This window comes from Patiria miniata, unplaced genomic scaffold (assembly GCF_015706575.1).
Source record: "Patiria miniata isolate m_02_andy unplaced genomic scaffold, ASM1570657v1 HiC_scaffold_9, whole genome shotgun sequence".
NCBI classification, from domain to species: domain Eukaryota; kingdom Metazoa; phylum Echinodermata; class Asteroidea; order Valvatida; family Asterinidae; genus Patiria; species Patiria miniata.
Genome location: NW_024037076.1, coordinates 1,594,179 through 1,614,246, shown reverse-complemented (window position 1 = coordinate 1,614,246; position 20,068 = coordinate 1,594,179). Strand labels below are relative to the sequence as shown.

Sequence of the window (20,068 nt, the reverse complement as noted above, 5' to 3'; positions counted from 1 at the left end):
TTCAGCACTCTAGACTCTTTCATGTCTTTCAGCCAAATCACGATTTTCATGCCGTCATAATCTTCTCTATTTGAGCATGCTAGCCATGAACATAAGGGTTTGTAAAAAATATGGGTGGAAGCCGTGCACAGGACTGTGAGCTTGCAGTTCTGTGTAATTTGGATGTAATTTGGACCCTAAAAGCGCTCTATTTTGCAATGGAGTGTAGGCATCGTTTTTCAAAATGGCGATGGACTTCAGGACTATTTTCAGGGGTGATCATCTTCAGATGGAAATTTCTCCTAAAAGTCATCATTGACCCCCCGAAAATTGAAAAGAAAATGAAAGATGATGAAATAAGCTTTGATTTGATGTGTGTCTCGAACACTTTGGAGAGTTGTGAGCTGAGTATTTTTCCCGAATTTCTGAAGTGGGAGCATTTACCATATTGGGGTCTATGGAAGTTTATTTACTGGTCTGCTACCTTCACAGGCACAATTGCAGAATACCCCGCCACCCGATCTATCCACCTCGTAGCCGGCTACGAGGTCACGGTTGATTGACCTCAATAAACATTCTCAGCGCTACTTGTATGTACAATGCGTCATGCTCCATTGCACTCCCGGCTCCCACTTCGTGACTGCGTAGCCGCCAACAGGGTAGTTGGTTTGGACTTAGAATTTTTTCAGCAACTCCCATCCCTTTTGTGTTGCTTCGTTCTCAAGCATATTCAAGGGGACTCCCACCCCGTAGCCTCGTAGCCGCCAACAGGGTGGTTGGTTTGGACTTAGAATTTTTTCAGCAACTCCCATTCATTTTGTGTTGCTTCGTTCTCAAATAATGGACCCCCACTCAGTATCCGCGTAGCTGGCAATGGACTTGAATTGTTTCTTTTGCAGTGATTCCAACCTCGTAGCCAGTGATTTTAGGGGTGTATTTCCGAGTGGCGGGGTATTCTGCAATTACTCCCCTTCACATGCTCCAGTCGCTTTGTGCAGTGCTTTCGCAGTTCCGTCGGAAATTTATGCATTCAAAGAACGAGAGAACAGTAATTTTTTTTAAAAAATATGATGACGATAATATGTCTTTGATTCAGCTCTGTCAGTGAGTCCAACGTTGCACATGAAGGAAAAGAGGGTAAGTAAGTTATATCGATAGTTAAGTTAGTTGTCTCGCTAGTCGTATCTCTCCCCTTCTAAAATAAGAAGGCTTCTCTCTATGATCTCTGACGGAGAGAAGCCTTCTAATTTTAGAAGTAGTATCTCTCCATCCATGGTGCAATTTGTGTTAGGCATTCATCATGTTCATGTAGCTCCGCTAGTTAGGCCATTAAAGCCCAGGTTGGACTTTTTCTGAAATCAGAAGGCTTCTCTCCGTCAACTGACGAGCTAGTAGAAGTAACTAGAAACCTTCTGATTTCAGAAGAAAGGCTGGACGACATCTTTTGATCATTTCATTTACATGATTCAATACGATTGATGTCCATGATGTATGAAATTCTTTCCAAATAAAATAGGGCCTAATTTTAGCAGTCTTGTCCCCAGCTGCGCCTGTTTCCCTTTTCACACCTTTCTCCTTTTTTTCTGCCTTGGCCCATAGCAAGGAACAGCATAAACATAACGCTAGGATCACCGATCATCCTAGCTAGGAACAGCCTAGGCCTTATCCTAAATTTATCCATGGATATTACTTGGACGATTGATGATATGAATCAAATGCTACATCCTGTTCTGCATGATCAGGAAATAAAAATATAAGAGCATCATGATGCATTTAGAAATAGAGCAATAGAGCATTAGTGAATGGGCAGATCATAGCGGCATCTACCTGATGTTCCCCAATACCTATGTTCCCAATACTTATGTTCTCCAAACTCCTTAGACATGTTAGACATGTTAGAGTTACGAGACATTGGTATTACTTAGGGAACATACCGGAGGCATATGAAAATCCGACTCCTGTGAAAATCGGACCCCTTTTGGCCTTTTCCCTATCTTTGGTTATCTCTCGCACATGATGGGTTAGTGACGTCACCCTATACCATAATGTCCTAAAAATAGCATATTATCGTAATGTATGCTACCAATGGCCTATGAGTCCACATTTTATGGAGTCGGATATTCACGCTACACTGGTACCCGTATGCCCATTAATATGCTCAGCCTCACGGGAAGCAAATCAAATTAATGTGGTTGGGTAAAAAAATGCCTTGCATTGCTTGCTTCCATCACCAATGGGCCTGTTGAACTGCTAAGACTAGTATCAGTAAGAGTGCACACTTTGTGTGTACACAATGGGTCGTATGAATAAAAACTAGCAAATTCTAGGAATTAAGTTTAAGCAAAAAGTACTAAAAGCATTAAGCATTGACTGAAAGTAAATGCCTGATTCTGTATAAATAAAAGTTTGCCTTTATTGTTCAGCTTTTTTACGGTTGAGTTGTTTTCATGAATGAATGATTGTCGAACAGTAGGGTCTCTTATGTGTAGGAATTGCCACACACAGAGGGTTAGGCCAAAAAAAATAAGTCTCCGGTTTGTGTTATGTGCGGGTTTCTGGTATGTGCGGGCGCGTCGCCGTAGCCATGCACGTCGGCAAAATGAAAAGTTTTTTTTTCAATAAAAGATGATGTCTCAAAACTGCCAAACTCAATGGTTTGACTGGAATCCTGCTGCTGTACAATTTTAACGTGTTTTTAGATGGGGTTATGATCGAGAATAAGCTTTATGTGGTCTCTCTGGACTCCCATATATTTTCACTAAGTTTAGTCGGGCACCAATTGCAGCCCTCAGCCGACATTTGAAGCAAAAAAAAACAGGTAAAAAAAAAAAAAAAGGCCGCGTCGACGCACCACTTTGGTGAGCTCCATACCAGAAACCGGAGACTTTTTTTTTTTGGGCCTTACTTGTGTAATAGTCCAATTCAAGGCAATGCATACAGTACATGTATCGCCAGTTGCAGAAAACAGAAAGTATACTTCCTTCATTCGTGAAAATTGTAAAGGTCCATAGTGTCCTGTAGACATCGCAATTGCTTTACAAAACTCACAGAAACGTGTTAAAGCAGGTAAATTCACACTAAATTTCATTACACAAAGTTTTTTGTGTATTGAAATATTTTTTTTTTTAAAGATAGTTTGCAAAGATTGGTGACCTAATAAACTAAACAATGCTTTCATTTTGTTCAGTCCCCCAGGGTTCCGTGGGATACAAGTTCTCCTTAATCATTCTATGCCGCACTGAATTTTACGTTAACACTTTGCATATCGTGAACAAAATGCAAAATTATCGTTTCTTCTAGTAATGGAATAAATAACAAAAAAATATGTTTAAATTTCGCATTTCAAAATAAAGTGTATGGTATTATGTAGTTTTTTTTAAACATTTTGTCTTATTTTTGGCGCAATTCAATTGTAGGCCCTATTTATACATGCAACAGGGCTGCGCGTCGGAACTGGGTACCCGAGTACCCGAGTACCCGACCACTGATGTCATGAATTCGGGCGATTCGCAATGCAGTGCGCCACCAAGAGTTTGCCATGGAGAGTCAGTTTTCCAAATTTACGGTTGACAAAACAAGGCCCATTTGAATGAGTGTCGTTAAACAACTTTAGCTAATTGGTTATGAATTTGGGTAACGTTCTGCCGACTTACTAAAAACACCATAATGATACAAAGAAAAGAAAAAGGCAAATTTATACTTGAATCATACGCTTACGAAACTTCTGGCCGGAAAAAATATCAATTTCAATTGTCCCCCACTGCGAATTTATCGACCATCTCCCACAATGCACTAGGAAAAATGAACTCTCCGTGGCAAACTGCATTATGGGATCCGGTACCGGTATTTTTTTCATATATATCATTATTATTTCACTTCTGAAATTACCGTCTGTAGCATCCTTGTTTATTTTTGTTGTTTCAGTGATAGCGCATCACCAGAAAATTCCTCGGAAGACGTTCTTGATGAAAAACGAGGTTAGTATATGTGTGGTATTTGAGCGATAACAAGTTGAGAAGACTGAAATCTCCCTTGGAGACCGTGCGTCATCATGTTCGATGCATAAAAAGTTAAGACGTAAGGAAAGGGTTATCGACACACCTGAGACATTCATGACTCATAGTGCTGGATGCTGAATAACATTGTCACGAACCTGCATGCATTTCTTTACCATGTAAAGCAGTCCAACATTCATACATGTGCATGTGTGGTAGCATATCGTTAAGAAATTCTAATGCAGCAAGATTTGTGGACGATTGACAAATCGGAGACTTTTTCAAATTGAACATGACAAAAGTGACATTCGGTGATTGTGTTGGATACGTGAACACATCAGAAAATCCATTTGAGAGATGCTCTTGCCAACAATATATGGCGTCATCATTTCAAAATAAATAATCATATTACGTCGCTAATTAAATGAGATTTTGTGATTCTTTTTTTTATGCAGATGCCTGGATTTTGTTGCTCGGAAAGAATCAAAATGGTTCTTTTAAATGCTCAAATGAAGGCTGCAACTGTACGAGAAAGTTGCAAGAGTACATGCAGGTAAGAGGAATTTTTTTGGGGGGTTTGTTTTTATTTGTCTATTGTGTTTGTTTATTTGTCTGGTTGTTTATTTGTTGTTTCTTGCTACATGTATGTATACTTTAAAGCTGATTATCTAAGCACCTCCATGCAATTTGTATGCTTGTAAATATAAAGACAAACATTTCATTTTTGTACTATTTAAAAGAAAAACCAGCACCCATTTAATTGAATTGAAATTGGAAATTAATAGGACTCGAGCATTGATGCACTTATTTCAGTTACATGAAGTTTTGTGTGTAATTGTTGTTTTTTTTTTTTCAACCAGTATTCTTTATTAATTTTATCTGTTTATTTTATTCCAGGAGCACGAAGCATCACGTCCGTTTGAAAGAATCAAATGCTTGAAGTTGTGATGCGAGGCGACCTGTCTCACCACTTTGGGAAGGAATGCCCCATGAGAGTCATCCATTGCAGATATTTAAAAAAAAAAAAAAACTGCCTTACAAGGAATTGAAGGTAAAACATTAACTAGTTATTTGGTAGTAATCCCATGGAACTACATACTTCAAGGGGAGCACTAGAGGCAACTGACTTATTTGAGGAGGTGCGGCAATAGAGGGCGCTGCTGTAGCTACCGCGGACAATTTGAAAAAAAAAAGGTTGACGCGCATGATTAAAATCGACGCGCGCGCTGACCAGAGACCGACTATTTTTTTTTGCCTTACCCTTGATTACATGCAGACACCCCCATATGATCGTACAAAAAAAAAAAAAATAGGCCAAAAAAAAAAAATTCCCTACCTACCTACAATTTTCCCTATTTTTGAATGCCATGTAATCGGAAGCAGAACTTTTTTTTTTGTTTTTTGGCCTAATCAATTCCAAGGTCCGAAACACTAAAAGCACCTATTATTCATTTTGATCAAGTCGATTTTCATATCAATCAAAGCATTTTGAACGTTAGACTCCAAGGTACTGCACTGAAGAGCGTGGGTTAGCACAAAGAAGAACGAATAGTAATCAACCCACTGAGAATTCAGGTTTCAATTTTGCAGACATACGACTTTCATTGTTTTAAGGGAAATAGTAAAGATTTATAAGTTTTAAGAAAACAGCAAAACTAACGTTGCACTACTTACGTAGTTCCTGGGCATGACTTCACTTTCAGTCCAGTAGAACATCCAACAATTGAGGGTGTGCCGCTTGTGTGATGATCGTTCGATTAAGTCTGGCTTTTATACAATAAATGCTCTTGCAAGTACTGTCACTCACGATGTACATGACTACCCACCCGCCCAGAACAATAACCACTTGAGTTCCAACGTGTCCCGGGCTTGGCACACTTTTTACGCCTCACTGAATTGACACATTTTGCTGTAATGTTTTGACCACTCCCACTCAAGGTCATCTGATTCAAAGCCAAAAGTATATGAATGGACTTTGTAACGTTACTTTTCAGAGAAAAATATGTTACAAGCATTTGAAAACAGGAAACCTAGGTATCAAAAACAAATCAAATACCTACAGGGCAATAGTGAAAGGAAACATTGATCTTTAAAACATTGTGGATTGAGGATTTGCTTGGAAAATGACAGCCTTGATAGTTTTGAATTCCAACAGTCAGTCAAAGGAACCATTACCTAAAAAGCGAATGGGTGCGATTTTATTTTATTTTTTTGCTTGAAAGAGTTTTTCCTCTTTTTTTTACTTCCCATGTGTGCCATTGAAAATAGAAAAACACTGTACAAAGTCTGGGAAAGATTTGAATTTCCTCTTTTTTTGTGACTTCCCAGTTGCATGCCTGATCTTAAATTCGGTCAGAAAAACTTGTTCTGAATTTTGTGATTTATTTTTTTGTTCATTTTTGAAGAGTAAATTTGCAGTACTTAAAATTTGTTTAACCTTTGTAGTTAGAGGACCAATATTGAATGAATTTTAGGTCATTTTTTTTTTTTTTTTTTTAACAGATGGAGAAGCATTTAAATCCCGACACTGGAGACTCCATTAAGAGGAAAGCTAAATGTGTTTTTCATCCACTCGGTTGCAACGCAAAGGTATGTGGGACTTTTTAGTATGTGTATGTTTTTTTTTAAAGTTTTCTTTTGAATTGCGTGTTTTCGTACATGTCTGTCTGTTTTGACAGGTTTTTGTTAAGCTCTATGGGCTGCATAGGGGGACGGATCCACCCCCACCCCTATTCACACCCCAACCCCCATGTACTTCATTTAATACAAAAGGGGCGTGTTATTAAAAAGGACACGTTTGTTCATGATCAACAATCTGCATTGATGCTGTATTATAAATCATTTTTTTCTTACTGTTTATTTTGTTTTTTACTTTATGTTCTGTACTAATCAGGCATGCAACTTTTCCTCGGATCAGCTGATTTCCTCGTTTTTCACTTCACACTTACGCCATTAAAAATTGAACAACAGTGTACAAAGTCTTGCAAAGATTGGAGTTTCCTCATTTTTGTTTCTTCCAAGTTGCATGCCTGACTTATTTTCCAGGGCCATGAAAAGTGCAAGTCTGCACTTTATAAAAAAAATATTTTTCACTGAAAAAAAAGTCATGCCCAAGTAGGCAGCAATTCATACAGTTCAAATCTTGTGAGTTTGGGCACAAAAACAGTCATTGTGTGGATCTTGATAAAAAATGAATGGAAAAAAAATGCAATACAAAATATGGAATTTAAAGCCATGACTTTGGGTTTTTTCTTTTGTATGCAAATGGAATTCTATAATACCTCTTGAGGCATACCAAAAAAAACCCAAAACCAGTGAAAAGTCTCAGTAGTTTCCGTGTTTCGTGTGACTTTCCAGCAGAATGCGTGTATCATCTAGAAAACCACTACGTCAGTGCTGTAATGGAAAAATGTACTTTGAATTTCTTTTTCTTCTTTTTTTGGCACAGTTTCCCGCATTAAAGCTATAGTCCATCATTTGCAGCCATCCGAAAAGTAACTGGCGTAATTACTGTTGAAAAACAAACTTGGTTGAAAGATAGTAAGGGAACTAAACTCCCTGTGAAATTATTCTTTCTGGGAAGCTGTCATTTTGAAGTAATCAACGAAAGAAGGCATTTCCAACGGTGATTCTTAAGAAGCACCGTAGGAAAATTTAAATTAGTAGTTCGTTTTGTGATTCAGCGCAGCGCGCACAAGCATTGGAACGACGCACACGCGCGCGCGCGGTTGTTATAATTCGTCGGATCAGTGCGCGACGTCGCGTATAGCTGCAATTCAAAACAATTCAAAACATGATTCAGTAACTTTTGATTTGAAATTGAGATCTTAGAATGCTGTTTTTCTCGGAATGTACAGCTGAAGCTTAGCTGAAACTTCATCAGGTTAGTTGCTCAGTATCCTTCATTAGATTTTGAACTCTTTTGTTGCTTCAAATGAACAAAATGCACAAATTACAAATGATGGACTATAGCTTTAAGATGTTAGCTTCATGGTGACTTGCGCAATGCAGGCATTGATTACATGTAAATATGTATTTTGACCAGATGTTTTTATCACGGTAATGCTAAAAAATTCATCATATTATCATATGGCAACCAACTGGCCTCTGCGTGTAATAACTGAACTTTACCGTGTTTACGTGGGTGGTACCGGTACATGTTTATAAAAACTCAGTGTAATCAATTTTTTTTAATTTCATTTCATGCATGACATAACAAGGGAATATTTATCGATTGTCAAGTTTTGTGGTCAAAGAGTAGTCCAGGGTTGGCTGATTTAAAGGGAATGTACAACATTTGCTTTTGCTGCACTTTTCAGAAATAAATCACTTTGGAGGATTAGGATGTTAAAGCAAATATTGTTAAAATGACTTGTTTCACGTTTTTGGGCTTCTAGATGCTGGAAATACCAAGAAAACCATTCATGTTCTTGTAGTCTGGTTCCCTGACCCCATTTAAAATGAAATGGAGAATTTATAGACTTTGGGGAATTGTATGGTCAGAGAATCAGTCTAGCAGGCTTGTACCCCTTCACAGTTTTGTAATCAATTGCAAAGAAAACGCGGAATAACTAATTATGAAAAATTAGGAGCAGTTTTTAAAAAAAAGTCAGTTTTCTCCAACGCTGGTCGGCCGACCAGCGTTGGAAAAATACCATTTTTCTTGAAAATGTCAGCACACCAGGAATCATGATTTTACAGGATGCTTTAGACTGTCATGCCCTAACAATCCAGTTTGGTATTTTGTGATAATTTGATCATTTCGTTTTGTGATGTTTGCAAATGATGTATCTTCCCTTTAAATCACGTTGATTTAAATCACTTTTCTGTAAAAATCAAATTGTTGGTAAATTTAATGGATCGAGTGTCATTTTAATAACTAAAATCAACTGATTTCACTAAATTATAAAGTGTAAGATGTTAAAACATTCAAACACCCCTAGAATTGACTCAACTTACATACATGTACCGGTATGTTTTGCATACACGTAATTACCAAAAATCATTGTCAAGATCTGAGTTTAACTATTTTTCTTTTGAAATTTGAAATTTAAAGACAGAGCTTTAATCACATTTGCTTTAATCATTTCTTGATCTGTTTACGGTTTATTGTGAATCAACTGTGCTAGTGTGGGCTTATCTGAACCATTAAATGGTGTATTAATTGAAATCCCAATTGATAGTCTGATTCCTAGCCTTGGTCAATGCTCTCGTCGTTATTCGTCCTGTACGCGGTCAATCGTCGGCATATATCCTCACGCGCTATGCACATGCATGTAAAAATACAGCGCGAACAGCGACCTCATGCTGCCACTATTTTTATATGCAAATCAGTTGGGGACGATCGAGAGCCTTGGTTCAATCGTCCATGTGAGGTTTTGGGGGTGGTGCTCATTATGTTAATAGCCTTAGCTGACCTTAAATGTCGTTTTGTTATTGGTCGATCGTTGCGAGGAAACTTGCATAGTGAAACGTGGCACCATACATAATCCATACACTTACACGTTGTGTGTCTCTGCACACGGCACCAATGCATAAAAACTGTGGGTCCTGTCACGTCCGCAAAAGGCGAATAGCTGCAAATAATTTGAGACGTCCGGATTTACTAAGGTGTGATTGGACACTCCACATATTAGCCCTGCCTACACTTATCTGTATTCGCATACAAGGTCGTGCGCTAGAAATCCAGCGCAAAATAAAGAAAAAACATAAGCTTTTGCCGACGATTGAATCAAGGCTCTCGATCGTCCCCAACTGATTTGCATATAAAAATAGTGGCAGCATGAGGTCGCTGTTCGCGCTGTATTTTTACATGCATGTGCATAGCGCGTGAGGATATATGCTGACGATTGACGGCCGCGTACGGGACGAATAACGACGAGAGCATTGACCAAGGTTATCTGATTCCTAAAGTTTCTCCATAAAAATTTAGACTGAGATTGATATCATACCTTTTAAAGGGCCAAGGCCTGATCTGTGTTCTCCACCTTGTGTGAATTAGGACCATCAATCAAACACAAAACGTTAAACAAGGATCAGTACTGACAGTTTTAAAATTAGCATTTTCAAGAAATCAACATGCCTATGGAGAACTGTATGTTCTATAAATTAGGGGTCCAATAGGAATTTTTTTTTTTTAAGAAATCTTTTATACTTTATGTGTAACAAACTCCAATAAAAGTTGATAAAACCTACAAATTTGTTGATCCCATTTAGTTCCTGATTTGGTTGAAAATAAGCCGAAAATTCTCATATTTTTGGCTAAAAGTTGGTACAAAAATTGCAGTCTCAAAATATTTACATTTGTGCCTCCTTAAAAGGTAAACTATGTCATTTTCTAGGTCAAAATGATGGATGTACATGTACTAGCTCAATTTCAACATGAGATACAATTTTTAAAGAAATGATTGGGTGAAGATGTGATATGGTGCTCCCCAATATAATGGTTTCACATGTAGCATTTGGTGTCCCCCGGTGTTCCTGTTACGTGTGAACCTATTCTGCTGTGTGTAAAGTGTCTTTCATGGCCACATTGTTTACTTTTTCTTAGTATTTTACAAATTCTGTCCATTAAATAAAATGATTTACGCGTAAGTTTTCGAGATACGCAATCTGGTTCGCCAAATTTTATAAAACTGTCCAGACATGTAGATTATGATGTACCATATCTAAAAAACTTTGTTCCCCGATCCACAGTTTGTTTGGGAATAAAAAAAATCTGGGATAAAAACACTGAAAATTCTGCATGCGAAAAAAACTGTAAGAAATAGTGCCCTCTATTGACACAGAAACCTTTTAGCACGAAATGAGTGCTTGCCAGATACTATCTCTTTCAAGTTTCATATTACACGCGTATTCTAGATTTTTCTAGATTATTTTTCATCAGGATGCCAAACCCTTTTCATTTCAGTTTGTCAAACTTGAAATGATCAAGTTTCGGATCGAATATGTTGCATGTACATGTATGTAATTTATAACTACATAAGAATTGGTTGGCATAGTAAGTGTTGAACCGATCCCCAGATGAGAATCTCAGGGTAACATCTTTCAATTCTGCTCCAATTTATTTTTTTGGGGGGGGACATTTGTCAAAAAATTGCCATAAATTTACTTTTTTTAAAACAAACTTTCCCCTTTCGTAGCCGTGAATTAAAAAAAAAAACGATTATATACATACTATCAGATCAGCTGAAGCGCATACGTCTTATCACAAAACCATTTAAAACAGACATCTCAAGTTCTACATGTACTTAGGTTGATTTTATTTTTGATTACCCTTTAACAAAAAAGACTCAAAAATAAACACGGCAATAACTGCAAATGCTGTTTTGGTATTTTTTTATATTCCAGGCACAATGTGGTTTCAGTAATCACTAAAAGAAAAACAAATAAGTGATTTATTTAATATAATCTAATTTTATTTCATTTATTTATTTGGGGAGGGGGGGGGGCAATTTAAACCTGCACAGTTTTTTACACACAAGAAGGATGGTAGTTCGATGAAAATTTTGTTTATTTTTGTTCATAAGTTTGTTCCATCTGTATGAGCATTACATGTACTTGTTTATTTTCAACTCAAAAACAATTGTGAGCACCTGCATGTACATCACAGTCCTATTACATAATTGTTGTATAACATGTCAAAAGTCTCATCAAATTGAAGGACCAGCTTTCTGTTTGCAGACTTTTTTAGAAGAGAAAATTAATTTATGTTCCCCTATTTGGAAGCCTTGAGCGGCAGTATTACAACTGCAATTTGCTTCAGCTGAAACCGTCTTACTGGTTATATTATTTCGAATATTGTTTTAAGAACCAATTCATGTTTTGTTGTTGCTCTATCCACTCCTTGAAAACTACCAATAAACCCCAAAAGCCCAGCTGCTTCCTTTTTTGAGGCTGCGTCAAATTTTTATCACTTTCTTTTAAAATATCTGGCATAATTTTTTTTTAAAAATGTTTCAGCAGTTCAGATGCTCCATCAGATTCCACGCACTTCTATCATTGTTGAAAACATGTTACCCTGAGATAAGAGTTCACAAAATTCTTCTGATCTGGGGTTTAATTGAATACCAATCGATATTTGTAGCTGATTGTACATAACATTCGATCTTAAATTTAAATTTCATGTTGGACAAACTGTAACGAAAATAATTTTGGCATCCCGATGAGAAATAATGAAATGAAATATTATGAAAGAAGTATCGTCTAGCAAGCACTCCTTAGCCGAGTTAGCTGGCGGGTCTTGTTCTTGACACGGATATATTATTCTAGCAAACCTTGACAGACAGGTGGTGTGAGATCCTGTTCCAAGTGCAGTTTTCGTGGGTTGTTTTCCCGCCGTTCGAGAGCCAGAATAAAAATACTCTCGTCAAGAACAGACCGCCCGAACTCGGACGGCCATTTCGTAAGAAAAAGTGTTTGACTATGTCAATAGAGGGTGCTGTTTCTTATGTTTTTTTCTCATGTAGAATTTTCAGCGTTTTTATCCCAGATTTTCTCATTCCCAAACAAACTGTGGATCGGGGAACACATTTTTTTTAATAGGGTACACCATGATCTACATGTCTTTGAAGTTTTATAAAATTCGGCGAACCAAACCGTGTGGCGAGCGAAAAAAAGGCCTCGTCCCACGGACTGTTAGTGTTAACCATATTATGAAAAGCCAGATCGACCATAATTAAACTAACTTAAGTTTTTGAGCCCTTTTAATGCAATGTCCCACTTTGGACCCCTATAGAATAGCCCCATTCATGTTTTACTGAACCAATGATGTAGAATACGTGTAAATGAAATCAGGTGATTTTTTTTTGAGTAACTGAATCAATACAATTGGGTGATTGTACCACATTTTTATATAATTTTTTTATCTTTTTTATGTATTTCAATTTCAATTTCAATTTCAATTTTTTTTTTAATACAAAAATTCGCTAAGCTTGAAGAGTACGAGCGCCCTCATTTGTCATTGCACATACGTCACTGCACATACATACTACAGTTCAACACACACAATTGATATAATAGAAGTGTCGCCATTTTTTGCGTGGTATCGTTCAAAAGAGGATCAACCTTTGGCAGTTTTGATTCAGTGTGGCAGCCTTTATTTTTGAGGTGTTAAGGTTTTTTTGGATAGCAAGAATGGTTGTCAAAGATGACTGAGTGGTCATGGTCGATGCTGTGTATACACCATAAACACAGTCAGGCATTTTTGTCAGATGTCGTGGAAAAAAGATGAAATGCATTGAACGAGAATCTAACGTACAAATTTACATGTACCGTTATGTTTATTTTTGGGCCTGAAACATGTAAAATGTCAACAATGATCATGTCAGGAACTTTTTCGTGATGATATTTTGGTGGAAATACTGAGTGCCTATGCAGCAGTGTTAATGGACCTTTTCCATGAAATATGCAAATAAGATAAGCGCATGCGCATTACTACCACTGATTGGCAGTGCCGCAGTCGTCAATACTGTATAGCAATGGTGGAGTACTGGTTCAATAGAAACCTGACGGTCTGAAAGTCAATCAAAACTGTAATCAGGCCCTTCTCTGAGATTTCAGCATCTTCTTTACGAAAACCAATTGATTTGGTATTCTGCTGAACTTGGAAAGTAAAATTTTTAAAAAGTTTTATCTATTACTTGCGGCGTGTTTGCCTTTGTTGCGCGCACGTCGGCAGTTGTATTGTGACGTCGATAATTTACGCACTTTTGACAACCAAAAGTATTAATGCGCATGTGCTTGCTTAATTTGCATATTTCGTGGAAGGTACGTCACAATTCAAATTCCCCAAGCGCGTACAACAAATAACGCAGCCACACAGTAGCAGCCCGTCACCGGTATAGTTTGGCATGAGTACCAAACTGAAAGATAAAACTCCCAACCAAAACCTGACGGTCTGAAGGTCAATCAAAACTGTAATCAGGCCCTTCTCTGAGATTTCAGCATCTTCTTTACGAAAACCAATTGATTTGGTATTCTGCTGAACTTGGAAATTGAAAATTTTGTGGGAGTTTTATCTTTCAGTTCAGTACTCATGTCAAACTATACCGGTGACGGGCCGCTACTGCGTGGCTGCGTTAATTGTTGCACGCGCTTGGGGGATTTAAATTGTGACGTACCTCCCATGAAATATGCAAATTTAGCAAGCACATGCGCATTGATACCGGGTACCTTTGGTTGTCAAAAGTGCGTAAATTATCGACGTCACAATACAACTGCCGACGTGCGCGCAACAAAGGCAAACACGCCGCAAGTAACAGATAAAACTTTTTAAAAATTTTACTTTCCAAGGTCAGCAGACTAGCAAGTCAATTTGGTTTCGTGAAAAAGATGCTGACATCTCGGAGAAGGGCCTGATTACAGTTTTGATTGACTTTCAGACCGTCAGGTTTTGATTGAACCAGTACTCCACCACTGCTAAAGAGTATCGATGGCTGCAGTACTGCCAACCAGTGGTACTGGTAGTCATGCGCATGCGCTTAACTTATTTGCATATTTCATGAAAAAGGTCCTTTGATCCATTGCATTCATCTTCGACATGTGCTTTGTAAAGAGGTCTAGTTATGCAAACAATAGTTTAAATCTCGATACATGTAAGTCAAACTCTGAAAACAACTGTTAAGTCAAACAAAGAATTCATTCCCTTCAGTTGTATAGCAATGATATATACAACCCTGCTTAACTCAAAACTCTGCTGAAGTCAAATTTTGAACCTGTTCCCTTGAGGTTTGACTTATTGAAATTTCACTGTATTAGTCCTTCTGATTTGAGGCGTGCGATCGCACCCCCATGCCATCACACGCCTAAAAGCTTCCTGAGATTGAGTGCTAATAATCGCACGCCTGAATCCCTCAGTACCGCACACCTCGGCATACATTTACAGCATAATTTGCATGAAAAAAAGTACATGTATATGTTGACTGAAGAGAAAATGTCTTTACCGTTAACCAAGATGAATATTATTAAAAAAATACCAAAATCTTCAGTTCCCACTTGGACCACAGAATCACATGCCCAGAAAAATCACACGCCTAGAAAAATCACAAGCCTAGAAAAATCACACGCCTAGAAAAAGCACACGCCTAGAAAAATCACACACCTAGAAAAATCACACCCCTAGAAAAATCACACGCCTAGAAAAAGCACACGCCTAGAAAAATCACACACCTAGAAAAATCACACGCCTAGAAAAAGCACACGCCTATCGAAAAAGTACACGCCTAGAAAAATCACACGCCTAGGAAAATCCAGGTGTGCCTTTTTCCACACACCTGTGATTTCCAAATCAGAAGGACAACATTTAATAATTGTCAACTTAAGCTTTAATGATAAGAATAATAATAACGGGTTCTTATAGACTGCTTGCAGACGCGTTCGATATCGACGCGCGAAGGCGCGCGACGCCATGTTGTGGGACAAGCGCATATCTATCCATGCACATTTTGTCCCACAACATGGCGTCGCACACCTTCGCGCGTCGATTATCGAATGCGTCTGCAAGCGGTCTATATAGCGCTTTTAACTAAGATGAAAGCCCTTTACATTATTATTACCCCTTATCATTTGGCCAATTAAACATTTCATACCATCTCAGCTCCCTGGGGAGTATACAGCTCGATGCTGCCTGTTGGGCGCAAGGAAGCTATAATTCAATCACAATAAACCATCTCTGCCCTCACAGGTACCCATTTACTCCTGGGTGGGGAGAAGCAATGAGTGACAAAGTGCCTTGCTCAAGGGCACATGCACCATGACCCCAGGCTGGACTCGAACCCACAACCTGCAGAATTACCCGTAGGCCACAAATCCTATGCCCCAGACCACGAGGCCACGGCATTCAACAACCTTTGGTAAATTTGTCTTTGTTCTGACCATTTTTTCCCCTTCTTTCTCTGTCTCCTTCTCTTTTTCTAATTTGATTTTCTCATCTCATGTTGTTGCAAGTACCATGGAGGATAACGAGAAGAAAACTGACGCTCATGGGTCCGTGGATGCCGCTGCATTGCAGAAGGAGATCACTAAACTGCGTGAAGAGAATAAAAAACTGAAGGCAGACTTAGTGAAAACCAAGCCGGAGGGAGAATGGAAGAACCTAGAGAAGCAGAACGCCTACCTGAAAGAGATCATCGAGAGGCAGAGGAAGCAGCTTCTTTTCCAGGTAAGGATGTGACTTTGCGTTTCAGTTTGGAAACATTTCGCATATACATGTATTTACATGTATGGGCCTAACGGGTGGTCATTGAAAAAGTAAAAACTTAAAATGTTAATGTGTGACCCATATGCAACCAAGTTCTGCGGTACTTCTAAAGCCGTGTCCACACTTGACTTTTTTAGGAGAAGGTTTTACCACCCCGTGCATGTTTATTATCCATCGTACAGGGCCAGTATTGGGTTCAATGCTGTATATGCACGCCTCGTGGCCGACCGCAAACTCAAAAAGGGCTGTGTTGAGCTCTGCTGAGCTGTTTGTCTCCGACTTGTGAAAAATTGTTTTGACTAGCCGGCCCGAGTGAAAGTCCCGGGCCGCGCCTCCGCGATTGATTTCCTGTGGAGCTGATTCTTGGCTTTGGATTTTGTGCACAGAAATTTGGTAATTTAATCTGGAACCGATTCTTTTGGAGCTGGAACCGACGATAGCGGGTACCTGGTTCTTGAAAATATTGGACTCGCGGTTCCGGTTCCCATATTAGAACCGGTTAGAACCGGGGAACCGCCGGACCCGCGCAAGCCTAACATGCAGATCCCTAATTTTTTTATCCCCCTGGCTTTAGCCATAAGGGGGAACTTGCGATAGTGTTTTCTGTCTGTGTCTGTGTGTGTGTTTTTATTGTGTAAATCGAGGATACACACGTGCAACAGCATCGACGAATTGAGGACAGGAACCAAATCGAGGACGACCTCGATTAGATAAGGTGTACAAAACCAATGAGAGCTGTTGCAAAAAAGTAGAAACAAAGGAAAAGGGATGAGGAACAATAGAAAATCTTCGATTTATACCAGAAAAAAACGTTAGTGCAAGTGTGAGTATGTAAACACTGGCTATCGTTGGCCTTCTACAAAAGGGTTAGGGCACAAACAATATGTTCACAATTGACCGAATGTCCAAGATTAAAATTCATGTACAAAACCAATGAGAGCTGTTGCTAAAAAGTACATAGGTGTTTACGAAGATGGGTGTACGCGTCCTTCGCATTTTGGTTAGGTCAACTGTTTAGGGCTATCAGATGAAAAGTCGGACTTAAATCTCAACCAAAACACAATACCATGTTTTCGTTGATTACATGTATATAATATAATCATCGCAAAGTCTAATAACAAAAAAATTCTTGCAGATATTGTCCATGCAGATTCCCAACAGTAGAATAAAAAACACTGAAATTCAGCTCTGGGTTAAACTTTTGTTATATATGGGAGGTAACGTGCTTGAATTGTTAACCTGCCTTTAAACATTTTGGAAAATTATGGATTTCGATTTGTTTACGTTGAAAAGTTTAAACGTGTAAATGTCCAATCCTTGTCCCCAGGATCAGATGCTGACGTCGAGCAGCATCATTTTCGCTGAGCAGGAACGACGCATTCAAGCCCTAGAGGATGCCTCATATGATAGCTCTCAGCTGTGGCGTATAAGCGAGTACAATCGCCGTCGTCAGGATGCTGTCTCCGGCAAGACCACATCCTTCCACTGCCCGGTGTTCTACACCAGCCGACATGGCTACAAGATGTCGGCGAGGGTGTACCTGAACGGCGACGGTATGGGGAAGCACACCCACATGTCGCTGTTCTTCATGATCATGCGAGGGTGCCATGACGCTCTCCTGCCGTGGCCCTTCCAGCAGAAGGTCACCTTCATGCTCCTGGATCAGAACAAGCGGGATCACATCGTGAATGCCTTCCGTCCGGATCCTACCAGCAACTCCTTCAAGAAGCCAAGCAGCGACATGAACATCGCCTCCGGTTGCCCACTCTTTGTGACCCAGGAGCTGCTGATGGCCAGCGACAGCTACGTCAAGGACGACACAATGTTCATCAAGTTGGTCGTCGATACAACCGGTCTCGAAAAGCTGTAAGATCAGACTGATTGGAGACATGATGATTCTGGGACAGTCCACAAGGACTACATCTATGCATTGGTCAGCATTTTGTACAGCATTTTGAATTGTTCAGCAAATGTTTTGGATTAAGAGTTGCAGTTCATGAAATTGTGTTGAACCACATCGAGGTATGTTGTCTCCTTGTTGTTTAATATCTAAATCGAAAAGAAATACTCTCTCGGATATTTAGTGGATGATCAAATATTCAAATATGGTGCAGCCCAATATTGAAGATTGCAAATAGTGCTTCCTTCATGAACCCTAACCTTCCCAAATCCACCACCCCCCCCCCCCCCCCCATTTTGGAGATTTTGGTGGGCAAGCCATGAGTACCAAGTCCATCATTATTAGCTATAGCAGTGGTGAATTTCAGCAGATTTTGTCCTAAAGCATTATGTGAAGCAGGGTAAGAGATGGATTTTGGCAGACTTGGTCCAGTACGTAGATAAAAAAGGAGCTATGGTTAATTATGCGGAAATGGACAAGGTCTGTCATGTTACAATTGTTGCATTGATGTTTATAGACCAGTGCGGAATGTACATAAAGATGCCCCGAGCCAGTCCTTCTGATTTGAGGCGTGCGATCGCACCCCCACGCCATCGCACACCTAAAAGCTTCCCGAGAAATGTGAATAATTGCACGCCTGAATTTTCACAAAATCACACACCTAGAAAATTACACGCCTAGAAAAATCCAGGTGTGACTTTTTCCACACACCTGTGATTTTCAAATCAGAAGCCCGGACTGCCGAGCAGGTGGTAAACGTTGCACTTTGGACTGCCGTTTTCTTTTGCCACAATTGTATACATCAAGATGATGACCTACCGTATATACTTAACAAATTTTCAGTATTCTTGCACTGCATAGTTTATTTTGAAACATGCGTCATTGCGCAACAGTAAAGAACAGTAGACTTGTATGATGTGCATATTTGTTTGAGTTTATGTATAAGACCTGTGAAAATGTGAATTTTGTAGGTCCACTGATTTTCTGCTTCAGCTCAAAAACACAACAAAATTATCAAAATTCAGCTTTTGAAACGGAATACTGCTTTTTTGAGAAAGATACTAAAACATTGGAAACTATCATTTTTTTTTATTTTAAGCATAATACAACCTTTTTGGATATTTTTAAAATTTAACTTCTGTAGCAAAATGACAGAAAACCTTGTTCGACTATTTTCGGTTAACCCTTTCATTACCACATTGTTTATTGACTAATTAGCTCTCCCCAGGACCAAATTGTTTGCTCAGTCATGCGGAAATCACTAGAGCGTGAACAAAATGACCACAAGTCCAAAACTCACATTTTTTCAACCCAGATTTTCACTGCCAAGGAGTGATTTAAATCATAGGTGTTGTGTGTAAAGTTTGTTCCTTGAACCTTACTCTTGTATGTGATGTAAAAATGAAGTCCATATGTGCAAATATAAGACAGTTATGCCTGTTTGTTCATCTGGTTCCATTTGTCAAACTGCAAGCCATTTCACCACATGACCAAATGGCACTCCATACCTCAATTTGTGCGTGGATGCTTCTGAAGCACTTTTCTCATTTTTTTGTAATGGCAACACTATGAATAAACTACACCATTAGAACGATCCGAAAACACTCTTTCAGCTGGTATATGGTTGATGTATGGACGGCCAAACATATCAACATGCCGCCTAGTAGTGAATATATCTGTGTTGAGGGTGTTCTGTGTGTGGTTTCCTGGTCGACTAAAGTCGCCCATGGGAACCAGCAGGGGGGTTCTTCTTGTTGACAAAAGTCGCCCATGGTAAGGAAAGGGTTAAGATGCAGTACACGACACACCTGACCATGAAGAGAAAAGAAAACAAAAATTCTGCACGGCTTTATGTTTGAAACAGAATTTAAAGGGAAAATACAACATTTGCAAACATCAAAAAATAAAACTACCAAATCATTTTGAAATACCTTGCTGGACTGTTAGTGAATGACAGTGTAAAGCATCCTGTAAAATCATGGCACCTGGTATACT

General features: G+C 39.0%; 1 protein-coding gene across 2 annotated transcripts; it reads left to right on the top strand.

Moving 5' to 3' along the window:
* Nucleotides 1-4,434: 4,434 nt before the first annotated feature.
* LOC119720348 (TNF receptor-associated factor 3-like) lies at nucleotides 4,435-18,352 on the top strand. 2 transcript variants are annotated; one of them, XM_038190002.1, is made up of 5 exons: nucleotides 4,435-4,527; nucleotides 4,872-5,025; nucleotides 6,477-6,563; nucleotides 15,921-16,134; nucleotides 17,501-18,352. In XM_038190002.1, exons 4-5 carry the CDS (start codon nucleotides 15,925-15,927, stop codon nucleotides 18,041-18,043), a joined length of 753 nt encoding a protein of 250 aa, XP_038045930.1. In that variant the 5' UTR covers nucleotides 4,435-4,527; nucleotides 4,872-5,025; nucleotides 6,477-6,563; nucleotides 15,921-15,924; the 3' UTR covers nucleotides 18,044-18,352. The 2 variants fall into 2 exon arrangements, with proteins under 2 accessions (XP_038045930.1, XP_038045929.1); XM_038190001.1 differs by lacking the exons at nucleotides 4,435-4,527; nucleotides 4,872-5,025; nucleotides 6,477-6,563 and having other exon boundaries at nucleotides 15,877-16,134.
* The last annotated feature ends 1,716 nt before the right edge of the window (nucleotides 18,353-20,068 follow it).

What these genes read in the sequence shown, in the direction of transcription:
- LOC119720348 (XM_038190002.1), top strand. Translation starts at nt 15,925, where the DNA reads ATGGAGGATAACGAGAAGAAAACTGACGCTCATGGGTCCGTGGATGCC. An exon ending in GGAAGCAGCTTCTTTTCCAG is followed by an intron (nt 16,135 to 17,500) that starts GTAAGGATGTGA and finishes CCTTGTCCCCAG; the next exon opens with GATCAGATGCTGACGTCGAG.